Source organism: Terrapene carolina, unplaced genomic scaffold, assembly GCF_002925995.2.
Source record: "Terrapene carolina triunguis isolate 2854851 unplaced genomic scaffold, T_m_triunguis-2.0 Scaffold132, whole genome shotgun sequence".
Lineage (NCBI taxonomy): Eukaryota > Metazoa > Chordata > Testudines > Emydidae > Terrapene > Terrapene triunguis.
In genome coordinates, this window is record NW_020664483.1 from 10,756,404 (window position 1) to 10,771,611 (window position 15,208).

At 46.0% G+C, this 15,208-nt stretch overlaps 1 protein-coding gene across 2 annotated transcripts in view; it reads right to left on the reverse strand.

The window, feature by feature from the left end:
• The window catches only part of TASP1 (taspase 1), a 172,261-nt gene extending 162,339 nt beyond the window's left edge, over positions 1 to 9,922 (reverse strand). For both annotated transcript variants that reach the window (XM_026653183.2, XM_026653182.1), the window contains exons 1-2: positions 9,885 to 9,922; positions 1,063 to 1,281 (exon numbers count right to left, since the gene is read on the reverse strand). In XM_026653183.2, the coding sequence (XP_026508968.1) occupies positions 1,063 to 1,207 (145 nt within the window). In that variant the 5' untranslated portion in view covers positions 1,208 to 1,281; positions 9,885 to 9,922. The remainder of the gene's footprint in view (positions 1 to 1,062; positions 1,282 to 9,884) is intronic.
• Between the last annotated feature and the right edge of the window lie 5,286 nt (positions 9,923 to 15,208).

Here is a 15,208-nt window from a genome sequence, read left to right on the forward strand (position 1 = left end):
GGCCCCGGCCCTGGTTCCGGCCGAGCGCACTGGCCCCGGCCGAGCGGCTCTGGCCCGCCCCGGCAGCTCCACCTTAGCTCGGGCCCTGGGGCACCGGCCCCGGTTCCGGCCGAGCGCGCCGGCCCCGGCGGCTCCAGCTTGGCTCGGGCCCCGGGGCATGGGCACCAGCCCAGCGGCTCCGGCCCGGCTCCGGCCCCGGGGCACTGGCCCTGGTTCCGTCCAAGTGCGCTGGCCCCGGCAGAGTGGCTCCGGCCCGCCCCGGCGGCTCCAGCTCGGATCGGGCCCTGGGGCATGGGCACCGGCTCCAGCCGAGCGGCTCCGGCCCCGGGGCACCGGCCGAGCGGCTCCAGCCCCGGCGACTCCAGCTCGGATCGGGCCCCGGGGCACCGGCCCATCTGGCACGGGCCCCAGCACCGGCCTCAGCCCCGGCCGAGCACCGCCGGCCGAGCACCGCCGGCCCCAGCGGCTCCGGCTCCGGCCCCAGCGGCTCCAGCCCGGATCCAAGCCCCACGACCCCTCCCTATTTTCCTGGACATGTCCGACTTTTTGGAATTTCCCCCCAGACGGGGATTTGAGGACCAAAAAGCCGGACATGTCTGGGAAAATCCGGACGTATGGTAACCTTACACTAAAGAGTTCTCTCTTGTACCAAAACCAAACATGGGAAGTCAGGCCAAAAAGGAATTTAAATTTTAAGCACCCAGTAAAACCACCACTCAGGTATCCAAAATAGGTGGGTTACTGAGGACTGAGATTCCCGAACTGATTTCAGAAAGGGATCCACAAGATCTAGAGCTAGCCTGCCAGCTCCAAATTTTAAAAGGTAGTAGACACCCTGGCTTAGAACCTTCTTGAGGCATACATTAAAATCTGACACAGATGGCACACACTCTTCCTTTCACAGTTCTGTGCACATGAATCCTGGAGGACAATCCAGGCCATCATGTTAGCATTAGAACTCTCACTCACAGCAGAAACAGCCACAGAGGTTTGCATAACTCACTTAGGATTTTATTACAAATTTTAAAAAACCACCTCAGTTCTCAACTTCTGGAATCTTACCTGCATGTACAAGCACAAATCCCACTGGTTTTCCTTTTTGGATCGATTTTGTTTCATGCTCCTTCACCATCACCTTTAGAGCCGTAACCTGGGATGATTTGGAAGGTAACACTTCTACTGAACTCATCCCCTTCTCCATGATCATACTCCAGGGTCACCATCTTCTACTGGAAAGAGAGCATGCTTTCATCCAAAAGTAAACTCTGGAGAGGACTCACCCTAAGGTAAAACCATATGTAAACGTTATGTAATTTTTTCCCACTGAACACAGTTCAGGCAAATTTATGCAACAAGCATTTTATGAAAAACAGCAGAAGATCCATGTTACATTAGGCTGTTTTTTCCACTTAAGCAGGGATTGAGTTTTGCATCTTCCAGCTCATAACGTGAGTAAAAATGGACTTTTCCAAGTATTTACATAAATTTAAGATTAAAAATTAGTTAGAAGGAGGCTCTATGTTTACTTTGAGTTTCACAATTTTTCTAGCCCATCTAAATTACTGATTTGAGATTTGAAGTTTGACTATGGTAAATTTTAGCAAAGGGAAAGTTTATGATCTTTTTATTTGACATTATATCCATAACATATCTGTTCTGATTACGATCATCAAATCTGTGCGTCACTGATGCTCCAGAATCTCAACCTTTGCTTTTTAAGGAAGTGTTTCCAGCACTTACAGTTGTGAAGAAAATATCAGATAGCAAATAAAACATGCTCTTTATAGTTATCAGGAGTTCCATTCATAAAAACCAGGACTTTGTCAAAGTTCCCAGCTGCCAAGCTGGCGAGGCATTTTCATAAAAAAAACTGTGTCATGAAATGAAGAGCTGCTGCTACTGAGATCCTTTAAAAAAATGAAAGGACTGGAAAAATTGATAAAGTGTTGCATATCAATTAAGATTGCTACATAACATGCCTGACAATGCCTCAAAAGCACAGTAGATACCTGCTTTTCTTCCACCCAAAGACCCAGACTTCACTAATACCACATCCACCATACACCATAGCCTTAAGTCAGCCCTGAAAGTGTTGTGGCACCCTTTCAGCAACTCCTTTCACAAACCTGGGTGTGGTTTCCCAGAACTGTACAGCAAAGGAGAGTCAGAAGAAGAGTCTGGTCTCTGTTGGTGGGAGTTTAGGGAAGAGGATATTGGAAGACTGGCATTCCGACTAAGGTAGAGATTTGGTTGAGATTCATTGGCTGTGGTATGTGGCATCTCTAGAGGGAAGACTAAACGATATATTCTGTCAGCCTGCCTACTGTTTCCTGGCTTTTTGAGGTTGCATCAGATATGTGATCTATACAGCAGTCTTAACAGACACACAGATACCAAATTGTGTATCAAATAAATATACCTGTGTTTCTACTTAGGGTAGTATGCAATGAAAGGGCTCGCATACAGTTCAATAGTAGTATATAGAAAGGTAAGAAAATGCAATTTACTTGTAAACTGAAAGTTATGGTAAAATGTGTAACTGTGGTACCAAAAAAGGATGGATGTACAGTACTGTTCTGTTAAGTGAGTGCTCCCAAGAACTAGTAATGTAAAGATGCCATAATAAAAATTCTCCATCTTTTATCCTCAGTTATATTCCATGAAAATTTCCTATTCCCATGAGGCAAAGATACAAATAAGGTATTTAAAAAACCATGACAGCAAGAGGAGCCACCACTGTTAGTCCACATTGCATACATATGGCTTACACTGGCACAGTGATGGCACTGTAGCTATGCTGGAATAATCTCATAGTGTAGACCCAGTCTACAATGACTGAAGGGATTTTTCCGATGGGTGCAGCAACACCACCTCCCCAAGCAATAGTAGCTAGATTGACAGAAGCATTCTTCCATTGATCTAGCTATGTTTACACTGGGTGTTAGGTCAGCATAGCTACCTCACTCAGGGATGTGGATTTTTCACCCCCCCGTGCAATGTAACTAGGTTGACCTCAATTTTAAGCGTAGACCAAGCCTTGGTCATCAGCGTACAGCAGGATCTCTAGGCTCACCTAGTTTGGAAGAACCGAGTGTTGGTAACTTTTGCAATTTCAGAAGAGGAATAAAGTTTTGATGCTTACAGAATGATTATGGAAAATTTAAACTGGTTGTTTAGGTATCTAATGTATGAAGTACAAGCTCCCACTGACAGCAGGAAGTAGTTTTCAGGAGTCAGGCACAGAACATCAAAGCTAATCAACACTTATGGCTTTACATCTGCAAAGCACTGTACACATTAATCAAGATCAACATCTCTCAAACAATTTAATTTAAAACAGTGGGTAGTTCAAAAGGTGGAAAGTATATTTAGTATATGCAACAAGGCTATTTCTGTACACATAATTCAGATGAACTTGTAGCTTTGGAACAAGAGTGGAAAGAATAACAACAGATCAATATGATGTATATATACAGCTCATATTAACATTGGGACTAATTGCAGCCTACATACTACTAAAGTGAATAAAGATGGCTGAATCAGGTGGAGGGGGGCTCAGCAGAGGGGTCTGGGTGCTGGGACAGCAGAGCTTGGTGGGATGGGGGCTCCAAGTGAAGCAGGTTAGGGCTCAGTGAGGTGGGGAACCGGGAGGCTTGTTGGGGGCAGACTGGGTGCAGTGGGTGGGGCTCATCAGGGTGGGGGTTCGATGGGTCTGCTTAATGGGGGAGCCCCAGCTGCTGCTGCAGAGGGGATGCCGCATGCCAGGCTCCTGCTTCCCTCCCCCATTCCCCTATCCCTTTCTCTTCCCCATCGTCTCTTCCCTATCCCACCCCCCTTCCTCTTCCCCTGCCCCTCAATCCCACATCCCCCTCCCCACCCTATCCCACACCCCTTCCTTCCCCAGTGCCCCCGCAAATTACACCCATGGGCATCCCCAGCCCCACAGTGAGGCGCCCGTGCTGCCTGGGAGAGGTGCATGGCAACTCTTCAACTTTCCTTTGCTTCCTCATCATTTTCTGTAGGGAAGCAAAGAAATCTGCGGGGGACATGAATTCTGCGTGCATGCAGTGGCGCAGAATTCCCCCAGGAGTACTAATATTTATTTAAGCAATTCTATCGCTTAACACACATTTCATATTCTTAATTTTTACACTAGAGACTGGTGACATGCATTTCTTATTTACTAGATTAATTTTTCCTCATGATGTGTGTCAAGCTTTATTAGGATAAACTAGAGTTCAATTGAAAATGCACAAAAACCACAATTAATTCCTTTATTAGCTAAATAAAACTACCTTGGGTATGCTGGATATATAAGAAAAAAGTAAGTTTATCAAAACATGTTCTGCATTTAAAACTAATTGATTTACTAATAAAAGGAAATATTACCTGTAACTAGTGGATTTAATTGATTGTTTCTGGTCACAACGACCTTCAGGATTTTTGAACTGGTGGATCTCATCGTCTGACACCTAGTTTTTATTCATATAGTGGAAAAGGAAAATAAGCTTTTCTGCTTTTTCAACTGCCACTGGTTTCTTTAACTTTGAATAAACTAGCCATTGAACTGACCTGGTTGAATAAACTGAAAAGAAAATATTCTCTCTGAACCTGTAGAAAAGGCTACTGCTTTCAAAAGCTGGATTAGCACTTCAACATGCTCCCATTCCAGGTGCTTATCCAAAGACTTCCACCAATACAGAAGTTTTATTTTCTTTAAAATTTCAGCGGCCAACATTTACTGCTTCATATTTTTATTAAATTGATTAATAAATTATAATACATTTAGGCCTTAACATAGATTATCAATTCTTAATAAATTTATTTTAATTTTTTTGTTTAAATAATCATTTATGTAACCAATAGTTGGAGTATCCCAGTCATTTCAGTGGAACTTTATTACTTATTTAAAAATCAGTGTAAATTTTCATACTGCTTCCTAAGCTTTGCTAAATATTTCGGGGGTGGGGGGGAGGTGGGGAGCTTATGGCACAGCTAATTAAAAATGGTTTAAATAATTTAAAGTATTTTTACTGCATCAGAATACTGTTATATAAGGATATATTCATCCAGGTACACAGCTCACACCATCCTGAGAGGTAGATATTTCCCTTTTACAAACTGGCAGAGGTTCAGCGAGGTTAAGCAGTTAGCCAAGTACACAGCAATTCAGTAACGCTGTAGTCCCAACTCCAACAACTAGCCAGCACTAATGCATTTAAAATTGCCAAATTGTGGGACTAAGAAGAGTGAAACTCTGGGCAAGGTTCACCATTAGCGTAGAACATGGTTAACCCTACTGACCTCACGGGCATAGTCCTCATTGCTAACGAGACTGATACTTACCCTCTCTTATACAAATGTTTATTAGCAGTTATGTTTTGATAAGGTACTGAATGCACAGAAAAGATGTCATGAAATAGTTCATTTTAGGGCTGTCAAATAATTGCAGTTAACTCATGCGATTAACTCAAAAAAATTAATTGCGATTAATCGCAGTTTTAATTGTACTGTTAAACAATAGAATACCAATTGAAATTAATTAAATATTTTGGGATTTTTTTCTACATTTTCAAATATATTGATTTAAATTACAACACAGAATACAATGTGTATAGTGATCACTTTATATTATTTTTATTACAAATATTTGCACTGTAAAATGATAAACAAAAGAGATAGTATATTCACCTCATACAAGTACCGTAATGCAATCTCTTTATCATGAAAGTACAACTTATAAATGTAGATTTTTTTTTTGTTACATAACTGCATTCAAAAACAAAACAATGTAAAACTTTAGAGCCTACAAGTCCACTCAGTCCTACTTCTTATTCAGCCAATCACTAAGACAAACACGTTTGTTTACATTTACGGGAGATAATGCTGCCCGCTTCTTATTTACAATGTCACCTGAAAGTGAGAACAGGTGTTTGAATGGCACTTTTGTAGCCAGTATTGCAAGGTATTTACGTGCCAGATATGCTAAACATTCATATGTCCCTTCATGCTTCGGCCACAATTCCAGAGGACGCTTGTTAAAAAAAAAATGCATTAATTAAATTTTGACTGAACTCCTTGGGGAAGAATAGTATGTCTCCTGCTCTTTTACACCCGCATTCTGCCATGTATTTCATTACCCAGCACATGTTGTTCGTTTTAAGAACACTTTCACTGCAGATCTGACAAAACGCAAAGAAGGTACCAATGTAAGATTTCTACAAGATAGCTACAGCACTCGCCCCAAGGTTTAAGAATCTGAAGTGTCTTCCAAAATCTGAGAGGGACGAGGTGTGGCACATGCTTTCAGAAGTCTTAAAAGAGCAACACTCTGATGCGGAAACTACAGAACCCGAACCACCAAAAAAGAAAATCAACCTTCTGCTGGTGGCATCTGACTCAGATGATGAATGTGAACATGCGTCGGTCTGCACTGCTTTGGATCATTATCGAGCAGAACCCATCATCAGCATGGTGGTTGAAGATGAAGGGACATATGAATCCTTAGCACATCTGGCACATAATTATCTTGCGACGCCAGCTACAACAGTCCCATGCGAATGCCTGTTCTCACTTTCAGGTAACATTGGAAACAAGAAGCAGGTAGCATTATCTCCTGCAAATGTAAACACACTTGTTTGTCTTAGTGATTGGCTGAATAAGAAGTAGGACTGAGTGGACTTATAGGCTCTAAAGTTTTACATTGTTTTGTTTTTGTGTGCAGTTATTTTTTGTTTACATAATTCTACATTTGTAAAGTTCAACTCTCATGATAAAGAGATTGCATAACAGTACTTGTATGAGCTGAATTGAAAAATACAATTTCTTTGGTTTTTTACAGCACAAATATTTATAATCAAAATAAATATAAAGTGAGCACTGTACACTTTGTATTCTGTGTTGTAATTGAAATCAATATATTTGAAAATGTAGAAAAACATCCAAAATATTTAAATAAATGGTATTCTATTACTGTTTAACAATGCGATTAAATCGCAATTAATTTTCTTAATCGCTTGACGGCCCTAATTTATTTTAAAAAAAAGATTTGTATACTTAATTTTGGCCTCTGTGTATATTAATTCATTTCATCCCTAATTAACTTTAGGAAGTAAATACAATGACAGTTTTGTTTATCAGTACAACTGAATGGTGCCATAGACAGACATAGGAATAGCCCCATTTATACCCAGGCTTGCAGTTTGCTTGCTGGGGACAGCATTTGTGAGAAATACTCCCTATGTTATATGGCATAAGATGACATATTTCTTCTCCAGGGAAATGACAATGAGCAGGAGGGCTGCAGATGGGTTTATCCCATAAATACATTTCTAACCGTTACCTATTCCTTTACATCCACCCTACCATAATATTAAGCATGGATGCAACTGAGCACTGGAAAAAGTACTGGTGACCCACTGAAGCATCCAAGGAAGAACATACATTTTTGTTGGAATCCCTCATAAATAGGGATATTTTTAAAAAATACTTGAACAAGGCAGTATTTTAAGAACAAGACTACTGTAATTAAAACCTGAAGGACATTTTTCTCCAGATTGCAAATAATACAGAGATAGATAGATGTTGGGCCTAAGCTATGTGACAACATGCATTTAAACACTGTAAATTTACACCCCTGTAGATTTGAAAGGCTGTAGATTTTATACCAGCATTACAATGCCCCAGTTTGCATGTCCTATGCTGTAAACAAGGCAGTGCAATCTCCATAAAAATCTTTTAATTTTTAACTTCACTTCCACATCAAATCTACAAATTGTCATACCTGTCATATCCCTGCTATTCCCCCGAACACCACCTCCAGCTCCACATGTACCCCCTTAAAGTTTTCCCATTCTAGCTGTTCTAGTTGCCCTCCCCACAAGTTCCTATCCCCATCCCCTTCTCCCTTCTAAATTCCTTCATTCTCTTTTCCAGCTCTCCTCTAAGTATGAACTTCAATCTCCCCACCACCTCAGTGCACCACTCTAGCCATCTTTACAGCTGCAAGCACATTGGGGGCTGAACTCCAACTAATGTCCTGACGCACTCTACCCATAAAGATCCTGCATAAAGGAGACTAACCATGGAGACACAGCCAAGAGTGCTTCCCTCACTTGGGAGAAACTAGCAGTTGCTTGGGACCCCACAAGGGTGCACTCAAAAACAGGTGTCTCCCAGGTTGTATGGGAAACTTAAGAGGTCTGTTGTTAAGCTGCCACATTGCACTCGCCACCTTTTATGTCCTACTTCTGACTTGTTCATAACACTTGCCTGTAAGAACTTACAATCTAGTGATAAACACTCTAGTGATGGGAGCTATATAGATACCTAAGTACATTTGACAAATGAGCAAGAAACATGGAAGGATGGGGTAAGGAAGAATAAACATTAAGTTATGTCCATATCTTGATGACGCAATTAAAGAATGTCTTCTTTATTAAGATATAACTCAGTTCCCGTGTGCAACATTTACGAGTTAGTTTTTGGAGGCATTTTAACTAAAACAATGGTCATTTGGCAAAAAGGGAACAAGAGGCTGTTCCATGCATAGCAAGCAACAAGTAAGGAGACAAAGAAAGAAGATGGGAGAATTTTGGACATAGTGAAACAGAAGCTTCAAGACAGACATCGATAGATCAAAGGAAATGCAATATGAGAGAAGGTCTCAAGTTAAGACAGTGCAATTATGAAGGGCCTAGAACTCAATACATGAAGTCGGAATTTGGTATGCTGGGAAAAGAGAAACTAGTGAATGAATTTAAAAGATGAGGTAATATGGACTGAATGACAAGAAGGAGAGTTTTCAGTAACAGTATTTTGAACAGGCTCTATAAAGGTAATAGGGGCACCAGGAAGCCTGAGAAGAAGGTAACAGTAATTGAAGCAGAATTTGATTAGGCATAAACAAGCAATAACCACAAAGATAGTCAAGAAAGAACTCTTATATTGAGAGTAATTAACAGCAAAATTAGATCATGATTTAGATGTGATGAGAGATTATTTAATATTACTAAAGTCAATTATTCACTTTTTGAAAAACCTGTTCCCAAAGTGGAGGCTAACAAAAGCAACAGGAAACGATTTATATATGGTTAACAATTAGAAATAAAGACACACTTTTAACAGGGAGCATTATTAACCATTAGAAAAAGTGAAGTGTTGGATTGTTCATCACTTGATGTCTTCGAGTGTAGACTGGATGCCTTTCTGAACGATGTACTTTAGCCAAACACAAATTAGTGGGCGCACTACAGAGGTGACGGGTGAAATTTTAGGACCCGTGATATACCGGGAGGTCGGACTAGAGCTATGGGTCCCTTCAGACTTCATGGCCATACACAAGAACTTACGACAACCCTCATACACAGGTGGCGTTTCCGAAGCAAATTGAGTTACAAGCGTTGCTGCAAACTCTCTTCAAGCAGGTTGGCAGTACCTGATTTGGCCTTAGTTTAGAACGACCTAAACCTCACACCATAGTTAGGGCAGCGCCAATCTGGGCGTAGATGGAGATCAGGCCCCTCAGTGACATCACAGCGCACAGCAACCACTACTCACTAGCTAGGATAACCCACCCCATCTGACATCACCACCACCCGTGTGACGTCAGCAGTGACACCATAACAACGCACCCGACGACAACAGGGGAACACCACCACGTGGTGACCTCAAAACGACCCCGGGGGACCAGCGAGATGACTTCCCACTGTCTCGTGGTGATGTCATAGGGCCACACCCCGGCGGACGACTCGAGCCCGCGCTCGGCTCCCCACCCTGAGCGGCCCAGTGCCGCCGCAGCGCTTGGAGGCAAGCGAGCCCCGCCCGGAAGGAGGAGGGGGCGGGTAGGGCCCGCGGCTAGAAGAATCGGGGCGGGAGGCACTCACCCGCCGCGGTCACAGCCTCGCGCGCACCCGGAACCGCTCAACCGCCGGCAGCCTCGGTGACGGGGAGCCGCCCCGCCCCCCTCGGGCTGTCAGTGGTCCACGCGGATCACGTGACATGAAGAGGCTGGACGCAGCCCGAGCGCCCATTGGCGGGCTGGGTCCGAATACCGCCTGCGCCCGCCCCCGCCGGGGCAGTTCTGCCAATAGCAAGCGGAGGGGGCGGTGTTAAAGGGCTACGCACAGGCCGGGCAGCGCGGAGGAGCGGAGGCGGTTGGGAGATCTTCAACCCGCCGGTCGCCTCCTCTCTCCCACCACCCGATCTGCGCAGCCCGGGGCGCCTACAGCCGCGCGCCACTCGGGCTGCCGTTCGTTAGCCCCTTATGAGCCACAGGCCTGAGCCGTTCCCGGGGCCCCGGTTCTCCCTTTCCGGGCCCCGACTGAGGGGCTCCCCGGCCCCCGCTCTCCCCGCTGGGCTATGCCTTCCGGAGCGGCAGCCGGCCTGGGACAGGCTTCTGAGCAGTGGCCTTGTCAGAGGGACCGAGCACCTGTAGCGACGGCTGAAGCCCGCGCGGAGGGACCAGGCGGGACTAGGTGAGAGGCTCCCCCTGTTCTCTACAGGCTCAGCCGGAGCCAAGGGCTCTCATCCTGGAGCGGGGCCTGCGAGCCCGCCCCCCAGCGCTCCCTGCCCTGGAAGCCCTGCACGTTCATTCCCTGCCCTGTCTGGCTGCCACACGCAGCGTGCTCTCTCTCTCTCTCTGTTTTACACATTATTTTTCCCAGGGTTGAGATTTCTGGCTTCTCTTTGTTTGCAGGGGCCTCTCCAGGTGCTGTTTTAAAATAAACACGTTTTCCTGTTTCCATGCTTAAAACCAATAAAAGGAAGTATTTCTTCACACAGTGCACAGTCAACCAGTGGAACTCTTTGCCAGAGGATGTTGTGAAGGCCAAGACCATAACAGGGTTCAAAAAAGAACTAGATAATTTCATGGAGGATAAGTCCATCAATGGCTGTTAGCCAGGATGGACAGGTGTCCCTAACCTGTTTGCCAGAAGCTGGGACTGAGTGACAGGGGATGGATCACTTGATGGTTACCTGTTCTGTTCATTCCCACTGGGGCACCTGGCACTGGCCGCTGTCAGAAGACCAGATACTGGGCTAGATGGACCTTTGGTCTGACCCAGTAGGGCCGTTCTTATGTTCCTGTCTGGAGGTGGGGAGTCTTCCCTTCTTGATGTGGACACAAGCTCATTCCACTTTGGCTCCTCTCCATCTCCTGCCTCCCATCAAACCTAGTACAGTAGAACCTCAGAGTTACAAACTGACCAGTCAACCACACACCTCATTTGGAACCAAAAGTATACAATCAGACAGCAGCAGAGACCAAAAAAAAAGCGCAAATACAGTCCAGTACTGTGTTAAATGTAAACTATTTTTTTTTAAAAAGGGAAAGCAGCATTTTTCTTCTGCATAGTAAAGTTTCAAAGCTGTATTAAGTCAATGGTCAGTTGTAAACTTTTGAAAGAACAACCATAATGTTTTGTCAGAGTTGCGAACAATTTCCATTCCCGAGGTGGTCGTAACGCTGAGGTTCTACTGTAAGTAGATGACCACCTGTCAGCAAAATGTTGAAAATTGCTCTTCCTGGCTGAATTTCCTTAGGTTTGCAGTGCCTATAGCTGACCCTTCAGGCATGGCACACACATTATGTGGGAGGTTTGCCTGGTTTGGTTTGGTTTTTTTCCTTGTGCACAATGCATGCGCTTTTATTAGTCTCAGTTTTGAATACAAGTCTGTACAAGTAATGCCTTTCAAGAGGCTTGCCAAGGTGGTTAAGTACTACAAAGGCACTGAATGTGTTATGCAGCCTTTCTTCAGAAATTAAGGGCCCCCTCCTTTGTCAAGGGCTCTTATTGTTCAACAAAAGTGTTCTGCATTATTTACGTGAGTCTAAGTGCAATTCAGGAGCCAAAAATCTCTGCATGCTTAATCATCTTGTTCACAGAATTTGGGTTTTACCACCAATCCTGGATTAGAACAGATTAAACTGAGTCCCATGGGCCCTTTTAGGATATATTACTAGGTGATTTGGCTGTCAGCACCTTAAAACCAGGGATGTTGTACAGACATATGGAGAGTGGCCTCTCAGGCCTTAGGGACAGCATGTCTGCAGCCCATCCTCCTTAAAGAGAAACACATGTTCAGAGTATATGCCTGCCAGCACTTTGCTAGTGGCCAGTTTTAGCCTCTGGTTCTTTGTGATCTCGTACAGCTGTAGAAATACACTTTTGTCCACATGCTGACTATGAGGAGCTAGCTGAGCTATCTTGTCTTCTCTTACATTGGACTGGTGGCTATAGGGTTTTTTTTGTTTTTGTTTTGCTTGCGGAGTACACGCAAAGCTGGTCAAACCCATACCTTGTTGGCAAGTTTATTGTGCACTTTTGCTTGGTTTTAAGCTTCTTAAGATCACAATCACAGCAACCAGTTTGGCCTCAATCAATGTGATTTGTTTTCAGTTGAATGTGCCCTCCTGAACATTGTTCTACGTTGACCAGGGCCGGCTCCAGGCACCAGCCCACCAAGCTTGTGCTTGGGGCGGCACCTGGAGGGGGGCGGCGCTCCGGCCGCCGGGGAGAGCGGGGCCACGGCCGGGCTCGCCGCCCTCCCCCCGGCGCTCTGGCCGCCCGGCCGCCGGAGCGCCGCACCACCCCCCTCCAGGTGCCGCCCCAAGCACAAGTTCCAGAGCCGGCCCTGACGTTGACAGGACATTAGGAATGAAGGGGAAAGGGGCTTGCATGAAGATGCATTGAACATTACAAACTCTCCGTGATAAGTGCAGTACACACTCATGTTGCATACGTTTTGCTGCCCCATTCCCAGATTAGTTGAACGGATTTCCGGTGTGCCTAATGCAATACAATATTACATTCATGTTAGCAATGACAAATGCACAGAAAGACTGTCCTCTTCCTGGACTGTCATATTGGGGAAGGGACAGCATAAAGGACAGAAAGTTGTTAAAGGGGTAAAAATATTGTTACTGCTTTTTGACCCAGGTGGTTAGCTGATATTCAGGGTCTTGTGGGTTGTTTCCATTAGGAAGAGAAATTGATGATAGGCTTAGGTACGGTAACTCCTCACTTAACGTTATATTCCTGAAAAATGCGACTTTAAGCAAAACGATGTTAAGCGAATCCAATTTCCCCATAAGAATTAATGTAAATGAGGGGGTTAGGTTCCAGGGAAATTTTTTTCACCAGACAAAAGACTATATATATATACACACACACACAGTATAAATTTTAAACAAACAATTTAATACTGGTACACAGTGATGATTATTGTGAAGCTTGGTTGAGGTGGTGGAGTCAGAGGGTGGGATATTTCCCAGGGAATGCCTTACTGCTAAATGATGAACTAGCAATTGGCTGAGCCCTCAAGGGTTAACTCTCACACTCTACAAGGCAGCAGGAATGGAGGGAGGGGAGACGGCATCGCAGACAGAGACACACACCATGTGTGAGAGAGAGAGAGAGGTGCATTTCCCCTTTAAGTACGCTGACCCTACTCTTAAGTATGGTGCCTTGTTAATTAGATCAGCTTGCTGAGACTGCAGCTGCTGCCAGCAAGCTCCCTCCATCCTGAGCCCTGTCGTGTGTCTCCCCTGCTCTATAGAAGATGGGGTAAGTGGGGTGCAGGAGTAGGGGGGAGGGGTACACCCTGACAGTCCCCCTCTTCCTCCCCTCCCCCCTGCACAGCAAGCAGGAGTCTTGGGGAGCAGCCCCAAGGCAGAGGGCTGGAGCAGCACATGGCAGTGGAGGGCAGCTGAACTGCGGGCAATTGATAGCCTGCTGGGCAGCTGCTTCACAGGGAACTTAGGGGAGCAGGGAGCTGATATGGGGGCTGCTGGTCCATCCTGGTTCCAAGCCCCCACCAGCTAGCTGCAATGGGCTGCTCTTCCTGCAAGCAGTGGACAAAGCAGGCGGCTGTCAAACGATGTTAGAAGGGAGCATTGCACAACTTTAAACGAGCATGTTCCCTAATTGATCAGCAACGAAACAACGTTAACCGGGATGACTTTAAGTGAGGAGTTACTGTATTTAGACTCATAGTCTTCAAGGGCAGAAGGGACTAGCATGATCATCTAGTCTGACCTTTTGCACATTTCTGGCTACAGAATCTTGCCTACCAACCCATAACTTCTGGCTGAGTTACTGAAGTCCTCAAATCATGATTTAAACACTTCAAGTTACGAAGAATCCACCATTTACACTAGTTTAAACCAGTAGGGTAGCTAGGGAGGGAGCAGGGGGAGCGGCCACTCTCCCTGAGCACATTCACCAAAAGTGGCGTCTTTCAGCGCAGCCAGTACTGGGCTCCGGACTCGGAGTCCGGAGCCGGGTTTTGTGTGTGGCCGCCAGCTGGCTCGCGGCTCCGCACTGCCCTCCCAGTTGGCTCGCTCTGGGGCTGCAGGTGGCGTCGCTGTTTGCCTGGCTCCCCGGTGAGGAGGAGGAGGAAGCTCCCGCCCGCCTGCAGCTGCCTGGCTCGCTAAGCCGAGCCCCGCTTGGTGCATGCCGCCCAGGCAGGGGTGGGCTCTGCCGGGAGGGGAAGGGGTGGCAGCACAGCCCCCCAGCGCGGTGGGTGGGGGCTGACTACCGCAATGCTGCAGGCCTCCCTCTTTCCAGAGTGAGGAGCCTTTTTAAAAAAAAAAACCCTTTCCCATAAAAAAAGCAGATTCCTGCCTTTCTGTGGGGGCTGCCAAGCCAGCTGCTGCTAAATATACTGCAAGCGCCCTCCCTTCTGAGACAAACCGGAAGGAAAGACAAGGCCCTTTGTAAGGGCTGCAGGGCCGGGCTGGGATCAAGGATGTCTCCTCCAGAGGGTGAGTGGCGGGGGGTTATGGTGGCAGGGTCGGATCCTCAAGCTCGGTGCACGGGATACAGGCTCTGAAATACAGGCTCTGTGGGTGGATCCAGGGCGCCTCGGCTCCCTCCTGCTTCTGTCCCAGACTCACCACGGGGCAAGTGAGTCACCAGCCTGTGCCCGCCACTCATTCACGTGTGGAAGGTGCTTGGTGAGCCTCCTCCGGAAGGTGCCAGGAAAGCCAATGGGGCAGTTACTCGGCGTGGTGAACCTGGCCCAGCTGCCAAGCCCCACTCCGGGACTTCAGCAGCACTTTGGCGGGGGGTCAGTCGGGGTTTTTCTTTTTCTTTTTTTTCTTTCTTTTTTCTTCACGGCGGGTGGCGCCTTTTTTTATGTGTTCGCTCCCCCTGCTGCTAAAACCTGGCTTCGCCACTGGTTTAAACCTGCAAATGACCTGTGC